Genomic DNA, 20,535 nt, shown 5'->3' on the forward strand with positions numbered 1-20,535 from the left:
CACGGGATATTGAACTCTTAAATTGCATATTTTTATCTAATCTCCAAATGGAGCAAGCCATTTTATGCCTACAAATGAATTTTTCTTTTAAAAATAAAAGTAACACGAGTTCTAGATTCAGATTCTAAAAAAATAGAGTGTAAATATAGAGCTGGGGACGGGGAGCCATCCGCGTTGATTTTAGTCTGATCATTATTGTTTGATTCTGAGTCAAAACCGAGTAGGCTTTGCCTTTCAGTTTGGTTTTTCGAATTTTTGAATTAAGGGAGTCAACTTTGGAAGGAGAAGGGCTAACACAGGATTGACCATTGCCTCGGCGGCATTTGAGAAACGACGCCGTAGCAGTGTGAGATGAAATGAATATTGCGCGTGCGGATGTACTTGCATTTCATGGTTTAACCAGGAGAAAACCTCGTTGACTGCAATCACCAAAAATAATCGAAAGAGACAAATTTATAAACGATGTGGTTGGCCGCTGTGACGCTGGTATTACCTTGCTTTTAATTTCTTCTCGCGACCACCGTATCCCTCCCCTGCAACTAATTGGGACTGATCTCGCCTGTCTATCTTCTTCGTTTTATCGTCGCCTCGAGTTTGATAGGATATTGCAGCCAATATTTCATCGGCTAGGGTTTTTTTATACTGGATTTATCCTTCTTACTGTTTATTCTGAATATTGTTCGAAATTCAACCCCCTTGTTTTGTAATGGCGTCGAGTTTGGATCGATGGGAAAAAGATCCTTTCTTTACGGCGGCTGAAGAGGTTCAGGAATCTGCAGACAGGTACCCATCATCATCGCTGCTACCCTTTCCGTCATTTGGGTCGGCTTTCTTAGGGTTCTCTATCATAGATTAATATTCGTTACGTAATTTTTTGATTGTGATTTTTTTGGAGTTTCGAGGGAAATATAGAACTAGAAGTTTTATTGTATCTTGGATTGTTTCTTACGTAGAGGAATTTATTACGCCTCGCAAATTCCTCAATTAATTGCTGTTGTTATTATGATCCCCGAAAATGGGAAGCCTAGGTTTTTATGTTTTAGTTGGTGGTTTAATTTTTGTCAATTTCTATCGCAGATTTTTTTTCTTTGGGCAACAAAGATATCGCAGAGTTCCAATGTTTTATTCTGCTTATTTTTAGTCCTTCGAATGTTGTTGTTATTGATTTTCTATCATTTTCTTTTCAAGGATGGAATCTGCTTATCGGAAATGGACTCACGCCAAAAAAGATGCTTCCGTTGGGTGGGACTCTGAGGAACTCCTCAGAGATCTGCAAACTTCTCTCGGCACTGCAAAATGGCAGGTAATCGCCCCCCGGGAAAAACTCTTTGATTTATTGTGAAAGTCGTCTGGGTCATATTTATGAGAAGCAAACGATAGTTAACCAGCTTCTTTATAGGAAAGAAATGATAGTTTTGTTTCTTATAAATAGGCCCAGAGGGAGTATTTGCTTGGTATATTTACCATCATAATGATTCTGGTCGCATTTTGGGTTGGCAATGCAGTTAGAGGAATTTGAACAGGCAGTTAGTACAAGTAATGGCAAAAGTTCAAGCAATGAAGCACAGAATAGGCACCGTGACTTTATTGCTGCTATTCAGGAAAAAGTTAGAAAAGTAGAGCAGTCTTTGCAGGAATCCATTGTCTCAGATGGCAAGGTACCTCTGCCTTGGGCGCATCTGAATGAAGGAGAGCGGAACGAGCTTGCCCTATTTCTTTCAGGAATGCCACCTGATGAAAGCAAAACCCCTACAAAATGTAAAGGTGGGGACAGTGAACGTAAACAATCAAGTCATAAAGAATTGGATTGTATTTCAAAAAATCTACTTTCATCTGAATGGAATGCCTTGGAAACAAAGGAAGATAGTTCACATGGGCATCGCAGGATAGCTAGTGCTAGTGCTGATATTAGTTCTTGGAAGATTGCAGTTTCTGATGATGTCCAACCACATGGTTCTTCCAATGGACCTTTTGGTCCTGTGCATAAGGTTCCCAGTTTTTCAGGATTTTTTAATTCCATGGAATCTGTTTCTAAGATTAAGTGGCCAAAGAATGCATTTAGAAAACTGAAAGCTACAGAAAATAATCAAGGAGCTGATAGTACATTGCTGCCATCGTCAGAATTGAACAGGGTGCGCTCTAAGTCTGTTATGGTTATCTCTTTTTTGAGTGTTTCTCTAATACTTTTGTTGAATCAGTGTGCTATGGTTTTTATTATTCTGGCAGGGCATAAGTGCGTGCTATGAAAGAAGTAAGAGCTACCTTGATAGTTGCGATAAATGCTATGACAAGCAACTATATGGTTGGTATGGGGCTATACAGAGGCAGCTTCAAAGGTCCCATTACCTAATGCAATATGGTCGACCTTTTCTAATACTTTTCTGGACGGTTGTTTCCCTTATCTTGATTGGTAAGCTCTACATCTTGCATTTGTTGGTGTGAATGCTGCATGCCTACACATGTCAATGTGCTAGCATCTTGCCAGCTGCAATTTTGTCTAATTTTGGGAAGGCTGGGCTTTAATGAATTGTGACTTGTTTATGCATCTGTGTGCTTATGTATTTCTTAATTCAATAATTTTTGTTGTCTTCTTGTTAATGATTTACATCTTCTTCCCTTCATCATAATGCTCTGGTTTGTTCTTTTATTCTTTCCGCCTGTCCATCTGCCTTCTGTGACTTTGTTGCTGTTGTTTATTTCATATATGTAAATGAGAAAACTTTCAATTTGTTAAACTCTGTTTATGAAATAGGCATTCTATAAGAATCATGAGGAATAAGTACATGAAATGTGGAACTTAGGCCCGCTTGGTAGCATGGGAAAGGAGATTTGGAGAGGGGAAAGAAAGGTAGAGCTTTGTTTGATGTGTTGGTATGCAATAATTATGGTTCCCTCGATGATCCTGTTTGCAATTTGGCAAAGGGGGTTCCTTCGTATCTGCTAAGCAAAGGAACTGCTTTCCAGGGAAGGATATTACCCACTTCCAGGCTCCAACATCCGCTCGGACATGTTGAAGGGCTCCTAAATTCTCACTTCATCTGTTTGATTAACTCTTTGCTGAAAACCTCCCTTGTAGTTTCTCTAGCTGTGGAAATTGAAGGAGAAGGGAGAGCTTGAAGGATATTGATCTACCAGTGTGGTGACTTAGAAATCTGATGTTTATGCTTTCAGGGAGTTGAAGTTGGAACTCTTATCAAGAGAGGAGCCACTTTTGACGACCTTGGTTGTGAGGTTGAAGTATGGTTCCTAAACCTTCAATGTGCCTGCTTCCTAGCACTTCCAGCTTGAAAAGAATGGCAGTGCTGCTTTTTGATTCTCTTTCCATAAAGTATTTGTAGTTGTAGAGACTTTCATTGATTCCACACTCTTTACACGAAGTATAGGAAGGAACTTCAATGCTGAAGGAAGATTTGAATTTTGAAGGATAACTGCTAGTGAATAAGTGCAGAGCCACTGAGTATTGAAACCATTAATTTCCACCAGACCGGCCCTTAGTACTTCCTTTTGCTTCTTTTAATGTTTTGCATTGAAATATTTAATTATCAATAATTCTTATTTGATGTTTTACAGTGAAATATTTAATTATCAATACTTCTTATTTGATGTTCTTTGAACTGCTTTATTCATACAACTTGGTCTGTGCTTGCTTGGTAACTGTTTGAAATAAAGGCCACTAACATGGAAGAAAGGCAGACATACTATCACTATGTTTGATTGTGGAATCTAAACACTCAGCGCAATTGCCTATGGGGTGTGTTCTTCCAAGTATCTTAATTTTCTTCTACTCTCTGATCAATAATAATTTGTTTTTCTTAACAAAACACTTATTTTTGTGGCTTACACTTGCTGTTATCTCTGCAGTTTTAGTAGCATTCCGAGCAGTTTAGAGGGAAGATTTGGATACATTTTCAATGTGTTTGTAATTGGCGGCAGCATGGAGGATAGCGAACCTGTTGGTACTAGTCAATATAATCTATGGTGAGAGAGAGGTTCTCTGATTCTCACGCGAACGGGGTCAATATTCATCAAAATTCCTTTGAAGTGCTTCGAGATTAGTGTGCGGAATTATCACCCTACTATTTCCTCCCAATTTGGTTGGCTTTGCTTGTATTTTTCCCTGTTTAATTTCAAAGCTGTCCACGAATATAGTTCTTTTGTACTATCGCAAGATAGAGATGACAATTGGCATACTGATGTAATTGTAATGCTTCGGAACGATTCCCACGAAGCTTTTATTTAGCCCAGCATGTACGCGCGCGCATCCTTACTAACCTTTTTAAGTGGGTTCTTTTTAGCTTGTGAAGACGTGATTGTCCCTTAACCTGTGTAATTAACAGTTTGCGAGACTTAAATGGATGGCAAATGTTTGATTGTTAATAACAAGCACCGAAGCAATTGCTTGATTTCCCCAAGTCTATAGCTTCGAAGGAGACATTTGACAGGAAAACAATATAGAGGAGACAACTTAAACATGAAGTTGGCGACTAGGAACCACGCGATTCTACAGTCGAACCCTTGCTTAATGAACCTGACCATGAACTGAGAAATGTGAAGAACTCGATGGCGCTCCCTAAGCAATCTGGTCTGATCGGGTGACGCACTTGTAACCAAGATAGAGAGAAGCGGCCAAGAAAGGAACAAAGAAGTCAAAGATGGCCTTGAATTTGGGGGTGGCGTCGTCTTTGATCACAAAGGCACTCATCTCTTTCTTGGCAGGTTCGTTGGTTGCATCGTCCTTACCGCCTAGGTCTTGGATTGTGTGACCTTGCAGTACTCCCACTTGGAACTTGGAGAGCATATTTTTGGCTCCCTCACTGTGCCCAATAGTATCAAACTCTTTGGTGGCATCCTTACCTGCAACTTCTAGCAGCACATCATCCCCTCCTGGGTGTTCCTCCAAGAACTTGGTCACGTTCAAAACCTGCCAAATTCAAACCCAGTCAAACCACATGAACACTGCGTGTAAAAGAAACAAGGCGAGAGAGGGAGAAGGGGCTCTTACTCTGCCATACACCACCACCCAGCAATCCCTGTTGGATTTGTGTTGGGCAACCTGGGAGAGGGTGTAAACTTTGTCTAGACCCATGGAATGAAGCAAGCGGTGAGAGTCCGAGAGAGGTAAAGTGGCAAAGTGTGGAGTATGAGGGTGAGAGAAGTGAAGAGCAGTTACTGGGAAAACAAGAAGCAAGAAGCCGAGTTTTGTAAGGCGAGAAAGGAGTGTGGAAGATGGGTTTTACAGGAAGCCCCAGCTACCCCCAGATGATATGCTTGGTTAGGTTGACCACCGGTGAGTCTACCCTCTTAAACAAGCCATGCGGCGTGGAATGGCGGATTCTCTCGAGTCTCAACCCATCCTAATATCCATCCAAGGAAGGAAAGCCACGTGTATTGCTCAGATTTATTTGAATTAAAATCCTTTTTTTTTAATCAATTTTATAGAGACTGATATATATAGAATTTTTTGTAATTTCTCTCTCAAGTGAGCTTTACAAATTTAAATAGAATTTATCATTAAAAGGGTCTCATAAATTTTATATTTATTTTCCATTCATTTATCAAACAATTAAAAAAAATATAGCGGTCTAATTTTGTTTAATTTCAGTATTAGTTCTTCTGTGATAAATTTCATTTGTATAGTCGGATGGTCTAATTATTGTATCTTGCGTGGGTTCACTATTCCATTTTTTCAGTTAAAATAATCATTACGTTTAATATTAATAAAATAAGCTATATAATCCGTTAATCCGTTCCCCGAACTCTGCAGTTGTATGAGTCCACATCTAATTTTATGAAAACAATCTATATATTTATACAATTAATAAATTATAGAAAGCTGAAGTGATGTATTCAACTAGCGAATAGTATTGTTCTTCAAAATATTTAGCTCCTATTAGATTGTGTGATTTAATATGTCGAGTCATAATATTTGAAAATTTTAATTTAACAATTAACATACCCCACTAAATAGCTCAAAGAGTACATAGAAAAACACAAACAGGAAGAAAAAAGCAGGAGAAAAAGTTAACGCACAGTGTGGAATAGATGAATTAATTTCGTAGCTTTAACAGTATGATCAACATTCAACAACGACTTGAACAGAAGTCTCTCGGGTCTAAAAGATTCCTCCGCAAACAGCCTCTTGCTTAGAGCATCTCGTAGCTTCCAACAAAGGATCCAGCGTTGGTCCCTGCCACGTGAATTAATGCTCCCCAGAATCCAATCTTTCAACGGTTTAGTTTAAAAAACAGTCATAATTAATGATTAACAGTCATCACTACAAAGGAGCTTCCAATGCAATCCTATGAAAATACATATCTGTGTTGCTCTCAAATCAATGCCCATGGAGGCACCGATGTCCTTGATAATACATTTTCTCGCTACTCATGGTCGCAGGCAACTGCAAAGAATTCTTATGAAGCGAGTTTGTTCTGGTTTTTTTTAACAGTTCTTTACTATGGTGTTGGTCAAATTATTGTGTTTACTTATGGACTAATGATAGTGGTTTTTCATTTGGTTGTGTTTATTTTATCAGGACAACAGGTTAAGTTTTTTTATGTACGGATCATTTTATCTTTTTATAAATTTGACTTATATTCTATAAAAAAAAATACAAAGGACCTTCCATCCTTAATTTCGTTAAGTAATAAATATTAAAAAAAATGGCGATATTCCTTGTACCATCCGTCTGCAATTTCGTTCTTTTCGTTTTGGTGTAACGCAATATTTTGAGTTGTTACTGTTTAAGGAGCTTTCTTGTGGGCTTTGCCGCGTTTTGTTCATCCAAATATATATATATGCCCTCCCTGCCATTTTCTTTTACTTTCCATTGTAATACCCAAATTTACGAAAATATTGAACCTTTCAGCATGCCCGCTTATTTAATTTGCTTGACGCATCCTCTTTCGAACATAACGTCTAATCAAACTAGACGCAGCATTTGACTGATTCTTGCCCTTAATTTATGATCCAAGTAAAACGCAAACACAACGGTCTTGTAGCTGTCAAAATCAGACTCGTTGGCGCATCGAGTCTATCAGCACTAATGAATTTTCCATCCACGAAACAAGAAATGCCTTGGAATCTCTTCGTTTATCCTATTAATAGTAGACATGTTTTGGACCTTTGGGCCTTCTTCACGATCCGATAGAATGCCTCATTTCAACTCCCAAGATGATTTTATCATGCCCGGACCGTGATCATAAACCGGGCCCATGACTACCTATTGGAAATTGCTCTCTCTCTTAGGATATATGACTACACGCTGGTATTATGAGATTGCTTCAAAAAGGAACTACAAAATAGAGGAGATTGAACCATCCTGGCATCAAATGCACCCTATTATGATTATGCAACTGTGAAGCAATCATTCAAAAGGACCACGAAGGAAATACAGCCACATTTACATTGTATCTAAGAGAGTGCATAATATTACAGCATTTAAGGCTGAGGTGCACAAAGAAGCAGGCCAACTCTGGCAGCTACTAAGATCCTGGAGCTGTTTATCTTTGGGTAGGGAGCCGCTAATGCTTTCTCATAACTTGTATTGATATATACTTTCATGAAGATTTCACTTGAGAACTGCCCTTTGAGAACTCGTTGCTGATACCTTTTTCCTTGCTGTCGAATTCCACTCCTTGAAATGTGACCCTTGATGACCGATACTGACTACCAAATGCAGTGCCGAATCCCCAACCAAGACCTACTCCGATCCCACAGCCCCCACCTTCAGAATAAAAACCAATCCACATCAGTCCCAGTGAGACATGCCGAATTCAAGACACATAAAATATGCCCCAGGCAGTCCATGAGTATCAAAGGCAAGAGCAGAACCAGATTTGAGGTTGGAGGAGAAAATGGTAGTCGAAACAAAGGTGACGCTTTGCAAATTATACATCACTGATATCTTAGGTTTAAACTATTAATTTTTATGATTTGTTTGGATAAAAAAAAAATGATTGGGAGGTGGGATTTTAAATTTTGGCGACCTCAATTTTAAAAAATGGAGAATTGTGGTTATAAAGTTTTTAATTGATTTTTTTTTATTTTTTTTCCCTTTTATGTCTCTCAAATAAAATTTTAAAACATATTTATCTATTTTTTAAAAAAAAGAACTTGTTAAAATATTATATTTCCTTTTTTAATTACTTTAAGTAAAAAATGAGGATTAATACATAAAATTAGTAATATATAGTATGACATTGATATACACTCCCCTCCGTTCAAAAATGTAAAATATTTTTAACCAAATCTTACATCTCAATAAAGTAGTTACCTATTCTCAAATTAACCCTATTTTTTCATATTTATTCCTATTAAATATCCTACAATAAATATAAAGTTATTCATCAATAAAGCCACTTTGAAAAAAAGACAATGATTACATCTCAAAAAACTAAAAATGCCTTATATTTTTTAAAATCCAACTCTTCAAAAAATGTCTTATATTTTTGAATGAAGATAGTATATATATATAGAATTAGAACCAAAGTTACTGCATAATTACTATTTACTTGGTAAAATGTGCATTATTTTCCCTCCAAATCTTAGCTTCCTCTGTAGAGTACTGCACAGGAATAAATTCTAGTACTCAATAAATTTGGAAATCAAAGTCACAAGAAATCATGGGCATCGTACCTGCACCAAGACCCAGAAGTTCAATGGCATACCTGTGGAGCAGGAAAAAAGCATCACATTAGAAAGGCTATGTTTTCTTGACGGGCAAAATACCATTTGAACATTGGAGCAGCTGCCATTATAAAATTTAAAATTATAATAGATAACAGACTCATTTTATGCCTTGATTTGGGTGAGAATGCAGAAGCAAAATTGGTAAATGTCGCTACTTGTTTTGTCATTAAAAACAAAAAAAATCTAATCGTCTGCAATGTTTTAACTGATTTTGATGCAAGGGGGAAAAACGAACAGGGAATTCAGCAATCACATTTAGACGCATTTAAGACAGTAAGAGGGAAAACAAAGAATGCAATTGCAAGGTGCCATCATTTTCATTGGTTCAATTAACACTATGAAGGAAGTGGATGCTCCTTTTGCCAACCTGGACACCTCAGCAATATAAAAGTATGGAGACTGCTAAGCAGTCACTCGGAGATTAGAGGTGAAAGTGCAGCAATGATAGCCTAGAAAAAGAAATAGATGTTCCATCTAGATTCTAACAGATTCATCATTATTTGAATCCTGTGAAGATAATCAACTTGTAAAGTCTAGCAGTAGTGTCCATAAAATGACAATTTTTATACATTTAGCCTAGAAATCTTAAGATCCCAAAATAGTTTTATGTCATCTAGTCATGTGGAAAAAAAAAAAAATTAATAACTCAGCCAGGTTTCTAGCGAAGAAGCCAGCTAAACGAAATGCAATATAAAGACGAACGAAAGACTTTTATGATCGAATCATGACTTCAAGCTCTTTCACATCCAAGCAAATTTAAAAATCCAGATATGATATCCAATAAGCTAATATAAAATGTGTGAGAAAGTAACTTTCGAGAGTACCAAGTGAACATAATAGAATGTAGCTTATATCTAAGGTAGATAGCTAGAAGCCAAAATGTTCAATAGATGTGGAATGGTCACCGCTGAAAAGAAGGGAGATAAAGTATAGCAGAGCATGAGTATGAGGAAGCTAGAGAAGACAATTAGGATAACTTAAAGGGAATTCATATTGAAGTGACAACTTTAAAATGTGGCCTGCATCGCCTGAAGAACATGGCATGATGAGTGATAACAGTTCGCACGATGTTCACTTGATAGGCGTAAGAATGCATCGTATCTGTGAAATCATTGAGCTCGGCATTTATCAGATATATGAGTTTACGATATTGTAGGATGAAGTTTAAGCATTGCTATTGTACACGGATAGATAGAAGAGTGTCAGACCTATTCCGAACTCGAAAAACCTAGAGGAGAAATTGAATTAGAAATTGAGTACAGCAGGAAGAAAACAGACCTCCGAAACCCCATCCTACACCAAAACCGCAACCAGCTCCAAAACCTGAAAACGCAAATTCACAATCAGATAGAAACTAGAGACTCGGAATTTACAGAAATTTTGATACCCAGAACGCCACAACTGAAACTCCCAGGTAATTAAGGTATACCGAATCCAACGCCAGTGCCGGTGAAATGTGTAAGAACCATTTCTTTCCGGTGAAACGGCTCAAGCAAAGGCACCGGTGGAAATCGAAGAGTCGACTGAAGTCTATCAAATGAGAAAATTACTGCAACGTCCAGTTTAAGAAAATAGTAGTGTTTGGAAATAAAAAAACTAAATTAAAATATTTTTATATTTAGTTAAAATAAAATTGTATTTTTTCGTAAATAAAAATTATAGGTTTATAAAAAAATTTAAAAATAATAAAAAATATTTATTGAGATATATAATTTTATTTATAAATAAAATAAAATAATAAATTATATTTTTTATATATATAAAAATGGAAGTGGTGTGCAACTGTGCATGATGACAACCCACATAAAAGAGACTCTAGATATTGGGTTCGGATCCTGACCCCCCTTTTTCTGTTTTCTTTTTTCTTTTGATCTGTTTAGTTTGTTTTTAAAAAAAATATAATTTTTTATTCTTACACTTTACTTATATTTTATTATAAATCTTTATATTTTTTTAAATATTTTGGATCTTTACACTTTTATTTTTAATATTTTACATTCATTTAAGGTCCCTACACTTTAATCATTTTTATCATTTAAGGACTTAGAACACAAAGAATGAAAGTGTAAGAACTCGGAACATTAAAAAAAGTATATGAATCTATAGCAAAATAAGAATAAAATGTAAAAACCAAAAGTTATATTTTTTTTTTTGCCAACCAAGAAAATTTGTTTAGTTATACCTGTTATAAAATTAATAGTAATATAAAATATGAATTCATAATGTGCCTATGTTTACTTGCGATTAACGATGATTCCTTTTAACAAACTCTGTTAATAGACTCTATGTAGCATGCAAGACTTACACTTAATTTTATTTCAAAAACTCCTCAACAAATATATGAAGATAGCTAGGTTTAAATCCTTCGACAAATTATATGACAATGTTTTAACAAATAATAAGACAAGGCTAACCTTCGTGTATCAAAAGACGGCCATAAGTACCATCTATATTTTACCTACTCCTCTCTCTAGGCAAACTTCTTCCAAATAATTATTTAATGTACATACTCACTTATTTCATAAATAAATGACTTAATGGGTTACAAGCACGTTTTAACCCATGCGAGCATATGTAATATTTTCATACATACTTCTTTTTCTAAAAACTTACATACATAATCTCCACATCACATATCTTTCAGGTCAACTTTTAAATTCACCTTTTCCATATCACAATAGCATTACATTACTAACTTTTCATTTCAATACAAAATTACAACATGGAACTTTTCAAGTTCAAATTCATCGTTATAGCCAAGTTAGGTTTAGTCAAGTCTTATATGATTTTTGGCATAATAACAATCACAATATTCAACCATTCAAATCAATTTATTCATTTTTGAAAACATACTCAATAGGCTAAAAGTGACTTATGCAATTCACCACAACATTCTAACAACACATAGATTAAAATTCAGTACTTAACTCTTTAATTACAAAAACAGAAAGGGGAGCCAATTTACTATGAAATGCAATAATAATCCTTTACAATTAATTTTTTTCATCAACATCATACTTGCACTAATATTTTAACCCTATTTAGATATTACAATTAATCATGCATACAACCTAAGAATTAAAATACACAACTTAACTCAAATTAACAAATAATGTAAGTAATCACCAAAATAATGATACTCCTAGTTAGCAACATCATTAAAATCATACACATAATACTCAAAATATTGAGGCTTACAAGTTAGGATAAAAGAACCTATGCCTTAGGCTATTTCCCTCTGTCTTGCCCTAATGAGCTAGCACCTACAATATTAAAAAAATGGGGGTAAGTACAACTACTCAATAATCAATGTTAATTTAGCCTATATAAATGTATGTTAATTAATTATCTTGATACAAGTGGCATTTTCAACTATCATAAATTCACACACTCAAAATAGTATAGTTCATCTAATCACAAAACTAGCAAACATGTGGCATAAATAATATCATTTATAAAGATCACAGTACTAACAACCATATGTCTCATACAAGATGCGAGACCGTAATAATACCAACAATGTGACCAAAATATGTTATGCACAATCAATGCCATCCTTATAGCCTTTAGATATCTCTGATATAAGACGATTGGCTATTTAGTTAGTTTGTTCATAAAATCAAACTACTCAAGCCTTTTACTTATGAGAAGATGCCTGACTAAAGCTACTACACTTACTTTTGAGTCACAATTTTTCCTACCACTAACAACCATGAAGTGCCATACCCCTAAGCCAGTCTCCTTATAAACTAGTGGAGATTAGTTAAATTTGAGTTCCTCAATGGATAAATAGAACAGTCCCTTAAAGAACAAGTGAAACAATAAATAAATAAACAGAGGCAAGCTATCGAGCTCTAAATGGTGGCCTTATTACGTGTCAAACTCTCACCACAAATGATCATACAAGGTACAATTACTTCGCTTATAGCATGCATCAAATCATCATGAATATCATGCATTATATCATCATCAATCCTTATTATATCACAAATCATTTCATATCCATATACACATCCATATATATCCTCTCACACAATCCAATAATCACTTTATTACAATCAAGGTTCATATCACATTCATTATCACATAGCCCTAGCCTACAATGCATGCATTCAAGTTCTCAACCATTCAAGGTCATTTTGCCAAATATCATTTAAAACATAATTTTAAGTCATATTTGCATTATTTACATATATTCGAAAACATACTCTTAATTTTCAAAGTAGCATAAAGCACTTACATTACACACATTTCAAATATCACAATTTGATTAATAAAAACTATATAACCAACCAACGCACAAATGCATAAATGAGATGTTCATTTGATTATCCCAAACTTTTAAGAGATTAAAAGCTTATCCCACGCTAACAAGCACTTTTAAGGCTTCAATTAGCTCGAATGGTTTCAATAATAGTTAATCTATAATTAAGCCATATCAACAATCATTAATATCCTTACTAGAAAATTTCTAACATTTACTCAATACTTTCAAGATTTCCAAAATTACAATTCTTCTCATATAAACATACCTATAGAGTTTATTGGCTTCCTTTAGCTCAAATTAACTTCACAAAGCTCCCAAGCCACCACTAATGACATTAAACAAACTCCAATTGCCAAATTGAATGTCATTTTTAGGTATTTATTATCCTCTAATCACCGAAACTCATAAACCATAACTACTAGTTCTTAATAAACTAAACAACTCTTATTACCTCTATTTAAGTCAATGGGTTTAGATCCACAGCTCTAAAAGTTTGAAATCATTATCCTAAACTAACCCTAGCTTATACAAGACAATTAAAAAGAGTTAGGAATCTTATATTTGGTGTTTAATGACTTTAAAATACTCCAAGACCATCAAATCTACAAGCCTTAACATAGTAAACTTCAAGCTTTTTGTTTACTCTTTGTTTTATTTCCCTTTTTTTTAATTCTAATTGTAACACACCAATTTTTTTTTAAATAATTTAACTCAACCATAGTTGGGTTACAGCCACCCAATATATTTTATATCAATAATTTTAATATAAAAATATTTTATAATTGGCTTCAACTCGCACAATACAACATTTCAGCTAAATTTTTACCTCCCACATGCCATTAGGCTAAATCACATTTGTCCATCCTTATACTCCCAACAAGTAAACTAAATCACATTTGTCCATCCTTATACTCCCAACAAGTAAAATAAATAATTTAGTCAATTTTCAAAACAAGCCAGTTATTTGGCTTCATAATCATACCATTTTAACCAATCCAAAGTAAACCAAATATTAAAATTACAGTCATCCAAAGTGTACCAAAAATAGAAATAGTTTGAAAGGCATGATTACATTTATATATTCATATAATTGTCAATAAACAAAAAGTCCTAATATTGGCAATATAACACATTATAAATCATAAATCAAATACCCAAAAGAGACAGTGGATCTATGCCACTAAGCCTCTGGGACTCCTCCACGTGTCACTCGTGGCTCTTCTCCTGAAAATTGTTAACCACATAATAAGACTCAAAAGTCCCAGTAACCAAAGCCAATTTATGATAGTATATACAAACAGTTAAGTATGTGCTTATTAAGTGATAATTAAAAATAATATAATTTCAACAAATATAAGAAATATTACAATACAGATAAATAACCATCCTTATATCCCTCCATTAACCTCGAGCCGTAGCCCTCACTCGGTGCTAAATTACCCGACCAAAGGTAGATTAGCCCGAGCCCTTACAAGCCACCTATTGAGCTCCAATAGGGGCGTACCACGTGGCACATAAATACAACAACAATAGCAAGTCTCCTAACACCTCCCACAATAATCAACAAATTCATAATAATATTGCACAATTATACAATATTACAAAATTCATAATTTTTTTAATAATCACCCAATTAACATGAAGTAACACTAATCATAAATTAAAAGCACGGTTACCTCGTGGCTTTTTCAATAAATTATTCCTTATAATTTCTCTCCCACCACAATCTTCACCAATAATACAATCTACAAATAACATATTATTTATAAATATTAGTTTTAATTTTTGAAACTAATAAAATAATTCTAATAATAGAATTAAAAATATAACATAATTCCTAATCTCAATCTTAATACAAATCTAGAGTCAATACTATTAAGTAAAATTTTTAACTCCTCTTTTACTTATCAATAAATATTAATAATCTAAAAGTCAACTCCTAAACTAATTTCTATTATCAAAGTTTTCTTTTTATTTTATAAATTCGCACCTAAAATACCCAAAAATTAAAAATTGAGTCTCTAGCTTAGAATCATAATCTTATAGCCATAATAATTCATTTCTCATCCCAAATAATCATCTAAATCTCAATAAATCAACATATATTTTTCAGATTTAATAAAAATCTAATCTAAAATTTGATCCATTAGTCACAAATTCAAAGATCATCAACAAATTTATACTCTAGAACATTTATTATACTATTAACAACCTCAAAAACTATATTTATTCAACATAAATTCATCCCTCTTCCAGATCTTAAATTTTCTACCACCACAAAATCAGAAACCAAAGAGGAAGGATGATTAAAATTTTTTTAGAACACTTATTTAATCTTGAAAAGCTTGAAATCACATCCTAAATATCCTATTAAAAACTCTTACCTTAAAAATTTAGATCTTCCGCATCGGCGACTCACGCTCACAGACGCTCTCTCTCTCTGCCTCAGCTCGCGCACAGGGAAGAATGAAGAAACGAAGGAAACAGGTGAGTGTTTATAAAAATTCAGTGGGTCCTATTTTTTTTTATTATTTCTTCTTTCCTCTTTTTTTTTATTATTTTACATGTAATCATTACACGGCCGCCGAAAGCAATCTTGTTCTTCTTCTTCTTCCTCCTTTTTCTTAATACCTTTTCTTTTTTTTATAATAACAATAATTTAATAATTTTTTTTATTATTATTTTTAATTAATAATTTTTTTATTTTAATTTAGAATTATATCCTAAGTTAGATTTAATAATCATCTCCTACCAATTTGCTTATCTCTAAATATTTTTTTAAAATTTCTATTAACCCAAATTAACTATTAAAATTTAAATTGGGATGTTACACTAATGTAGATTTATATATGTAAAATTTTGCCTATGTACTACGGCGCATGCAACATGAACTGCTGCGGACGGCATAGAATAAGGAGCTCCTGTTTTGTGTCGTGACTATGGCACAGGTAATGTGTGTCGTGGCGCATGGTGTGACAAGAAGGGTTCTGAACTTTTCTTGCCTTTCCAGAGCCCAAATCACCCGACGTTACTTTAAACTTTATCCTTGAGTTGTAACTGCAACCCATTAGGCAGATTAGTCCTTTCAAACCATCCTCTAACTATACAACAATTTAATTTACTTATTACCCTCATTTAGTTTAACTAATCAGGGGTTTAAATTGTAGAATGTTACAAGGGATGTTGAAATTATTCGGCTTGGAAAGAAGGTGAACCATATGTAATAAAGAGGAGCTACAATTGATTCTAAGAGGCACAAAATTAAGTAGGGTAATAAAAGAGAAAGACATGTATATCAAAGCGGTTATGACACCTTTCATTGATGTTATTACAGTTGATGCCATCATTAGCCTTGTAGATTTGCATCATTTGTGGGTTACTCATTAGCACTCAAGGGTAATGGACGAGTCACTTGTTGGAATATTAGTCATGTGTACTAGAACAAATGTAGATTGATTCTCAAGCAAAACTAAGACTCCAAATGCATATTGGGGTTCAGTGCTTTGGTGTTATGTTGAACTACCAAAATGCATATTATGATGCAAATTTGTCTACCTTGTGTAATTTCTATCCTTAGGGAGAAGATCTAATACAAATAAGAGGGGTAACTCTAATGTTTTTGAAGATGAAATTGATAATAAAATAGTATTTAAATTTTTTTATAATTTTTTATTTTAATAAATATAAAAAATATAAAATAATACTTTCAATTTAAACTATCTAAATCAAACTCTAGATAGTTTAAATGTCATCACAATTATAAAAAATCATGTTCATCAATACAGGTGTATAATAAGCTGGACAATCTTAACTAAAATGAGCTAGGCTAACCTATACCTGTACTTAGCTCATTTTAGCTGATCCCAAAATAGGCTAAGCTAACTCGGGCAAGCTAAAATGGGTTAGACTAGCCCATTTTCATGGGTTCTTTTTAAAAAAAAAGGAAATAAATCATCTAACATGAATTTTTATGGTATATTTCAACATAAAAGTCCAAATAAAATCAAAGAAAACAAAAATTAACAAATAAAAATTATCATATCAATTTGTGTGCTCACTAAAAAAAAGAGGAAATAAAAAAGGAAAGAGTGGAGATAATTGAATCAGTCTATTCTACTTGTCAAGCCAAAGAACGTACAACCACATACTGATAAGCATCTAAGTTCTAACTAATTTATTCTCAAAATTGAAGCGTCCAAGTTTGAATCACAATAAGTCAAATCCTAAAGAATAAAAAATAAAAAAGCCACAAATTAGGTGTTTAGATCCAGTATTATGTTGGCCATTCACAAAGGAGTAGAGAACTAGTAAAGGAGATGACTTTCCTAATCCAAGTTGTGAGAGTGGGCTTTGGATTTCAAATCTAGCAGTGATTGGGAGTTTCAACACCATGAGTTTGAGAGACAAGGGAGACAAGCCAAGACAAGATCAGGGAAGCTATTGTTGGACTTGAACCGAAGGTTGAAGCTAGACGAGAAGAGGGAGACAACTCAAACAAGAAGATCTGGCGATAAGTGTTGAATAGGGATAAGGGGCGATGAGTCGACAATGATGGGTGGAGTGGAATGGAGAGAAGAGAGTGAACGATGATGACTGATAATGAGAGTGAGCAGTCGAGTGCAATTCCAAATTGAACGAGGATTTTTTTTAGAGGGAGAGAGTAATATGCAACACAATGTTTGAATTTATACACACACACACACACACACAACTATACCACTATATGGGGCCGGACGGGCTGCCCGATGAGCAACCTTTAACTCGTCCTGCTTGTTTACGTTGAATACGAGCTGACTCGTTAAATTAGCTTGCCCCTTTTGTTTCTCTAAATAGGCAGGTTTTAACCACCCATTTCATCCGGTTGCAGGCGGGTTCAATGAGTTGAGTATTATTTGCTCACCCTTACTCGTCAATGTGATGTTAGTCATGTGATGAGAACTAAAGATGGACCCTTAATTAAACCTTCCATGTCAACTCAATGGAACACAAGCACGCCATGCATATACAAGTAACTATATATAAAGATGCCTCTTGTTTCTCCACCAATATCTCAGCTTTCATTGTCACAGCTAACTTACTGGGTCATGTGATAGTGTCCCTGCAAAATCTAATAAATTTCCTCGTGAATTGCTTAACATAAGAATTTCACAAAGTTATCAGAATGAATATATATAATGCAACAAGACCCCATCAGAGAACGAGTGAAAATTAAACAAAAACACTAATTCATAACTTTGGGGACAATTTTGTAAGCTTTGGTCTTGTCTATCCAATGCTGAAAGGAATTCTTGGTGCTCCTGAATCCTAAGAAGCCATGCTCTTTGGCTTTGTTCATGCTATCAATCAAGGGCTCCTCTGCCAACACAGTCTCCACAAACCACCATTGACCAATCTCTTCCAACTTCGATGGCTGAAGCTCGTACTTCTCAACGATCTCGTCCCACACTGCTCCTTTTCCCCTCATCCTCTCCGTCCACCTCAAATTCCAACCCTCCTCGAACCCGTAATTCTCTATCCCAAACTGGTCAGCCAACACCTTCCACAAATGCTTCCACCTGAATAAATCCCCATTGCTGCAATTAAACGCTTCGTTTTTCGCATTAGGTTCTACCGCTGCCCATATCTGCTGCTCTGCTATCAAGTCTGCGTCGGAAGCTGCAGAAAAAGACTCCCACGCCGCTTTACTACCGGGAAATATCAAGGGGACCCCCTCATGCTTGCAAATAGTGGCGTACACACACAGTGTGCCGACCATGTTCATCAAACTGAATGGGGAAAACCCAAATATCACACGAGGACGATGAATGGACCAGCTTAGTCCCTCTTTCTTTGCCGCCTCTCGGAACAGAATGTCCTCCTGGGTGTAGTAGAAATTGGGACCGTCGAGTCGTGGCATGTCCTCGGTGTGAGGCGGCTCGTGGGGTTTGATCTTTCCGAATAACCCAAACGGGCCTTTGTAGTGTTTGGCACCAGTCTGAAGGCATAAATGGCGGAGCTTCGGCGCGTTTGGAATGACTGCTCCCAGGACGTTCCTGAGCATAGCCCCATTGACCTCGCAATCCTCGAGCTCCGCGGCCGTGTTGACCCATGCCACGTAGAAGATGTGGGTGACGTCTGTCAATTTGGAGAGCTTAGCTTGGGTTTCGTTTGGATCCAAAATATCGCACTGGATGTATTCAATGGGATGATCGGAGTTCCAGTTGGGTCGGGGCCGTCGTGCAACGCCGTAAACCTTCCATGGACCTCCTGGTGTGTCCCCCAGCGGTAGAATCTCGGCCAAGCTGTTACCCACGATACCGGTAACGCCTATCACCAGCGCCACGCTTTGGATGTTTCGACCATCATCTTCATCTAATTTCTTCTGCAAAATGAGACATCAAAAGGCTTAGAGCGAGTCAGAGATGGCGCAAGAATTAGAGATAGAAAGAATGAGGAAATTTGGGAGATGCATGCCTTGATAGCACCAATAGCTCCGCCCCACCACCAACTCATTTCCTTGGCCAATGCCTGCCTGATGGAGAAGAAACGGAGGCCAACGCAAATAAGAAGGAAAGGTTCTTCAGTACGAACTTGGTAGTTGTCGAGCCGCTGGGAACAATTAGTCAATCCTGGGAATGGCTTTAGACAAGCCGTTGTGACTCTTGAGTTGCAGGGACTTGATTGTGCCATGACGCACTGGTGAGGAAGAAGCACGTGTTTTCCAAATCATGCCATCTGTTGAAGCCAAAACTCCCTCTTCTGAATCTGATCCTCTTTTTTTTTTTTTCCCTGATCAATCGTACCTTTCGTTCTGTGCTCCCACTTTCTCTTTTCTGAACTTCTTTTGGCTTTATTTTGTCCTTAATTTCAATATGCGAACCAAAAACAGAAGTGAAAGGCAGCCTGACGAGGATGCGGGTCAATTAATCACAATCCAATGGGTTATTCTCCTGAGTTCTGATTTTGAAATTAAGTCAAGTCATAATCCTCTTCCCCTTCCATAATGTCATTTTCTTTCGGTACATTTTTGTGCTTTGGTCTTCTGATAATTATTTTTTATCACCAAATGACGTATTCTCGTGATTCCTGAGGCCTCGTTATGTTGTTCTGTATTTGCGTGTTTCTGCGTGCAGATAGGAAATTCTCTTTCTTATGTGAAATGCTGTATAGAATTGAGCTGACTATTCCATCTTGCATGCATGATTGTAGCTCAAACCCTTGAGTGTGTGAAAAGGTAAAGAGTAATAGCAAAGGATCGATGAATTGGTAGGCGGATTAGGACCGAAAAAAAAAATTATGTAGTCACAGTCTCGCTACATGTTGAGCAATGAGAATTGGCACAGAAAAAATGGGTGAGACATATGCTTAATGTACGAAATTGTATTATATTATTCTCGTATGAAATTCCTTTTCATTTTTGCATTATTTATGCTCTTCTCTCTCCCAGTCTTTCTCCATGCATGCATATCTATATATATCATGTATAATAAATGTTACAGGTGTCTGTGTTCTCGTGGAAGACTTACATTCTCACTTCACCTTGTTACAGAGTTCTAATAAAACAATACAGTTCCAGGTACGCCCTTCCCTTTCCAAGCATC

At 35.6% G+C, this 20,535-nt stretch overlaps 3 protein-coding genes across 8 annotated transcripts; 1 reads left to right on the forward strand and 2 right to left on the reverse strand.

Moving 5' to 3' along the window:
* Positions 1-379: 379 nt before the first annotated feature.
* LOC129302098 (uncharacterized) lies at positions 380-4,239 on the forward strand. 6 transcript variants are annotated; one of them, XR_008591178.1, is made up of 6 exons: positions 380-783; positions 1,189-1,303; positions 1,506-2,132; positions 2,227-2,410; positions 2,965-3,765; positions 3,862-4,239. XR_008591178.1 is itself a non-coding variant. In XM_054940777.1 (5 exons), the coding sequence occupies exons 1-5, from the start codon at positions 707-709 to the stop codon at positions 3,885-3,887; spliced, it is 1,029 nt and encodes a 342-aa protein (XP_054796752.1). In that variant the 5' UTR covers positions 385-706; the 3' UTR covers positions 3,888-4,239. The 6 variants fall into 6 exon arrangements, 1 of the variants encoding a protein (XP_054796752.1); XR_008591177.1 differs by having other exon boundaries at positions 2,965-3,751; XR_008591179.1 differs by having other exon boundaries at positions 381-783; positions 2,753-3,751.
* A 113-nt stretch (positions 4,240-4,352) lies between these two features.
* LOC129302100 (cytochrome b5) lies at positions 4,353-10,239 on the reverse strand. The gene is given in 7 exon segments (XM_054940778.1): positions 4,353-4,921; positions 5,003-5,053; positions 7,572-7,723; positions 8,635-8,649; positions 8,652-8,666; positions 9,967-10,011; positions 10,118-10,239. Coding segments are annotated over 7 exon segments (669 nt in total). The 5' UTR covers positions 10,158-10,239; the 3' UTR covers positions 4,353-4,570.
* A 7,655-nt stretch (positions 10,240-17,894) lies between these two features.
* Positions 17,895-19,735, reverse strand: LOC129303651 (3-oxo-Delta(4,5)-steroid 5-beta-reductase-like). Its single transcript, XM_054943106.1, has 2 exons — positions 19,409-19,735; positions 17,895-19,316 (listed from the first exon to the last, which is right to left on the reverse strand). The coding sequence occupies exons 1-2, from the start codon at positions 19,622-19,624 to the stop codon at positions 18,177-18,179; spliced, it is 1,356 nt and encodes a 451-aa protein (XP_054799081.1). The 5' UTR covers positions 19,625-19,735; the 3' UTR covers positions 17,895-18,176.
* Positions 19,736-20,535: the final 800 nt, after the last annotated feature.

The sequence above is a fragment of the Prosopis cineraria genome, unplaced genomic scaffold (genome assembly GCF_029017545.1).
Source record: "Prosopis cineraria cultivar Desert tree isolate PC_DT_omini unplaced genomic scaffold, ASM2901754v1 PC2, whole genome shotgun sequence".
NCBI classification, from domain to species: domain Eukaryota; kingdom Viridiplantae; phylum Streptophyta; class Magnoliopsida; order Fabales; family Fabaceae; genus Prosopis; species Prosopis cineraria.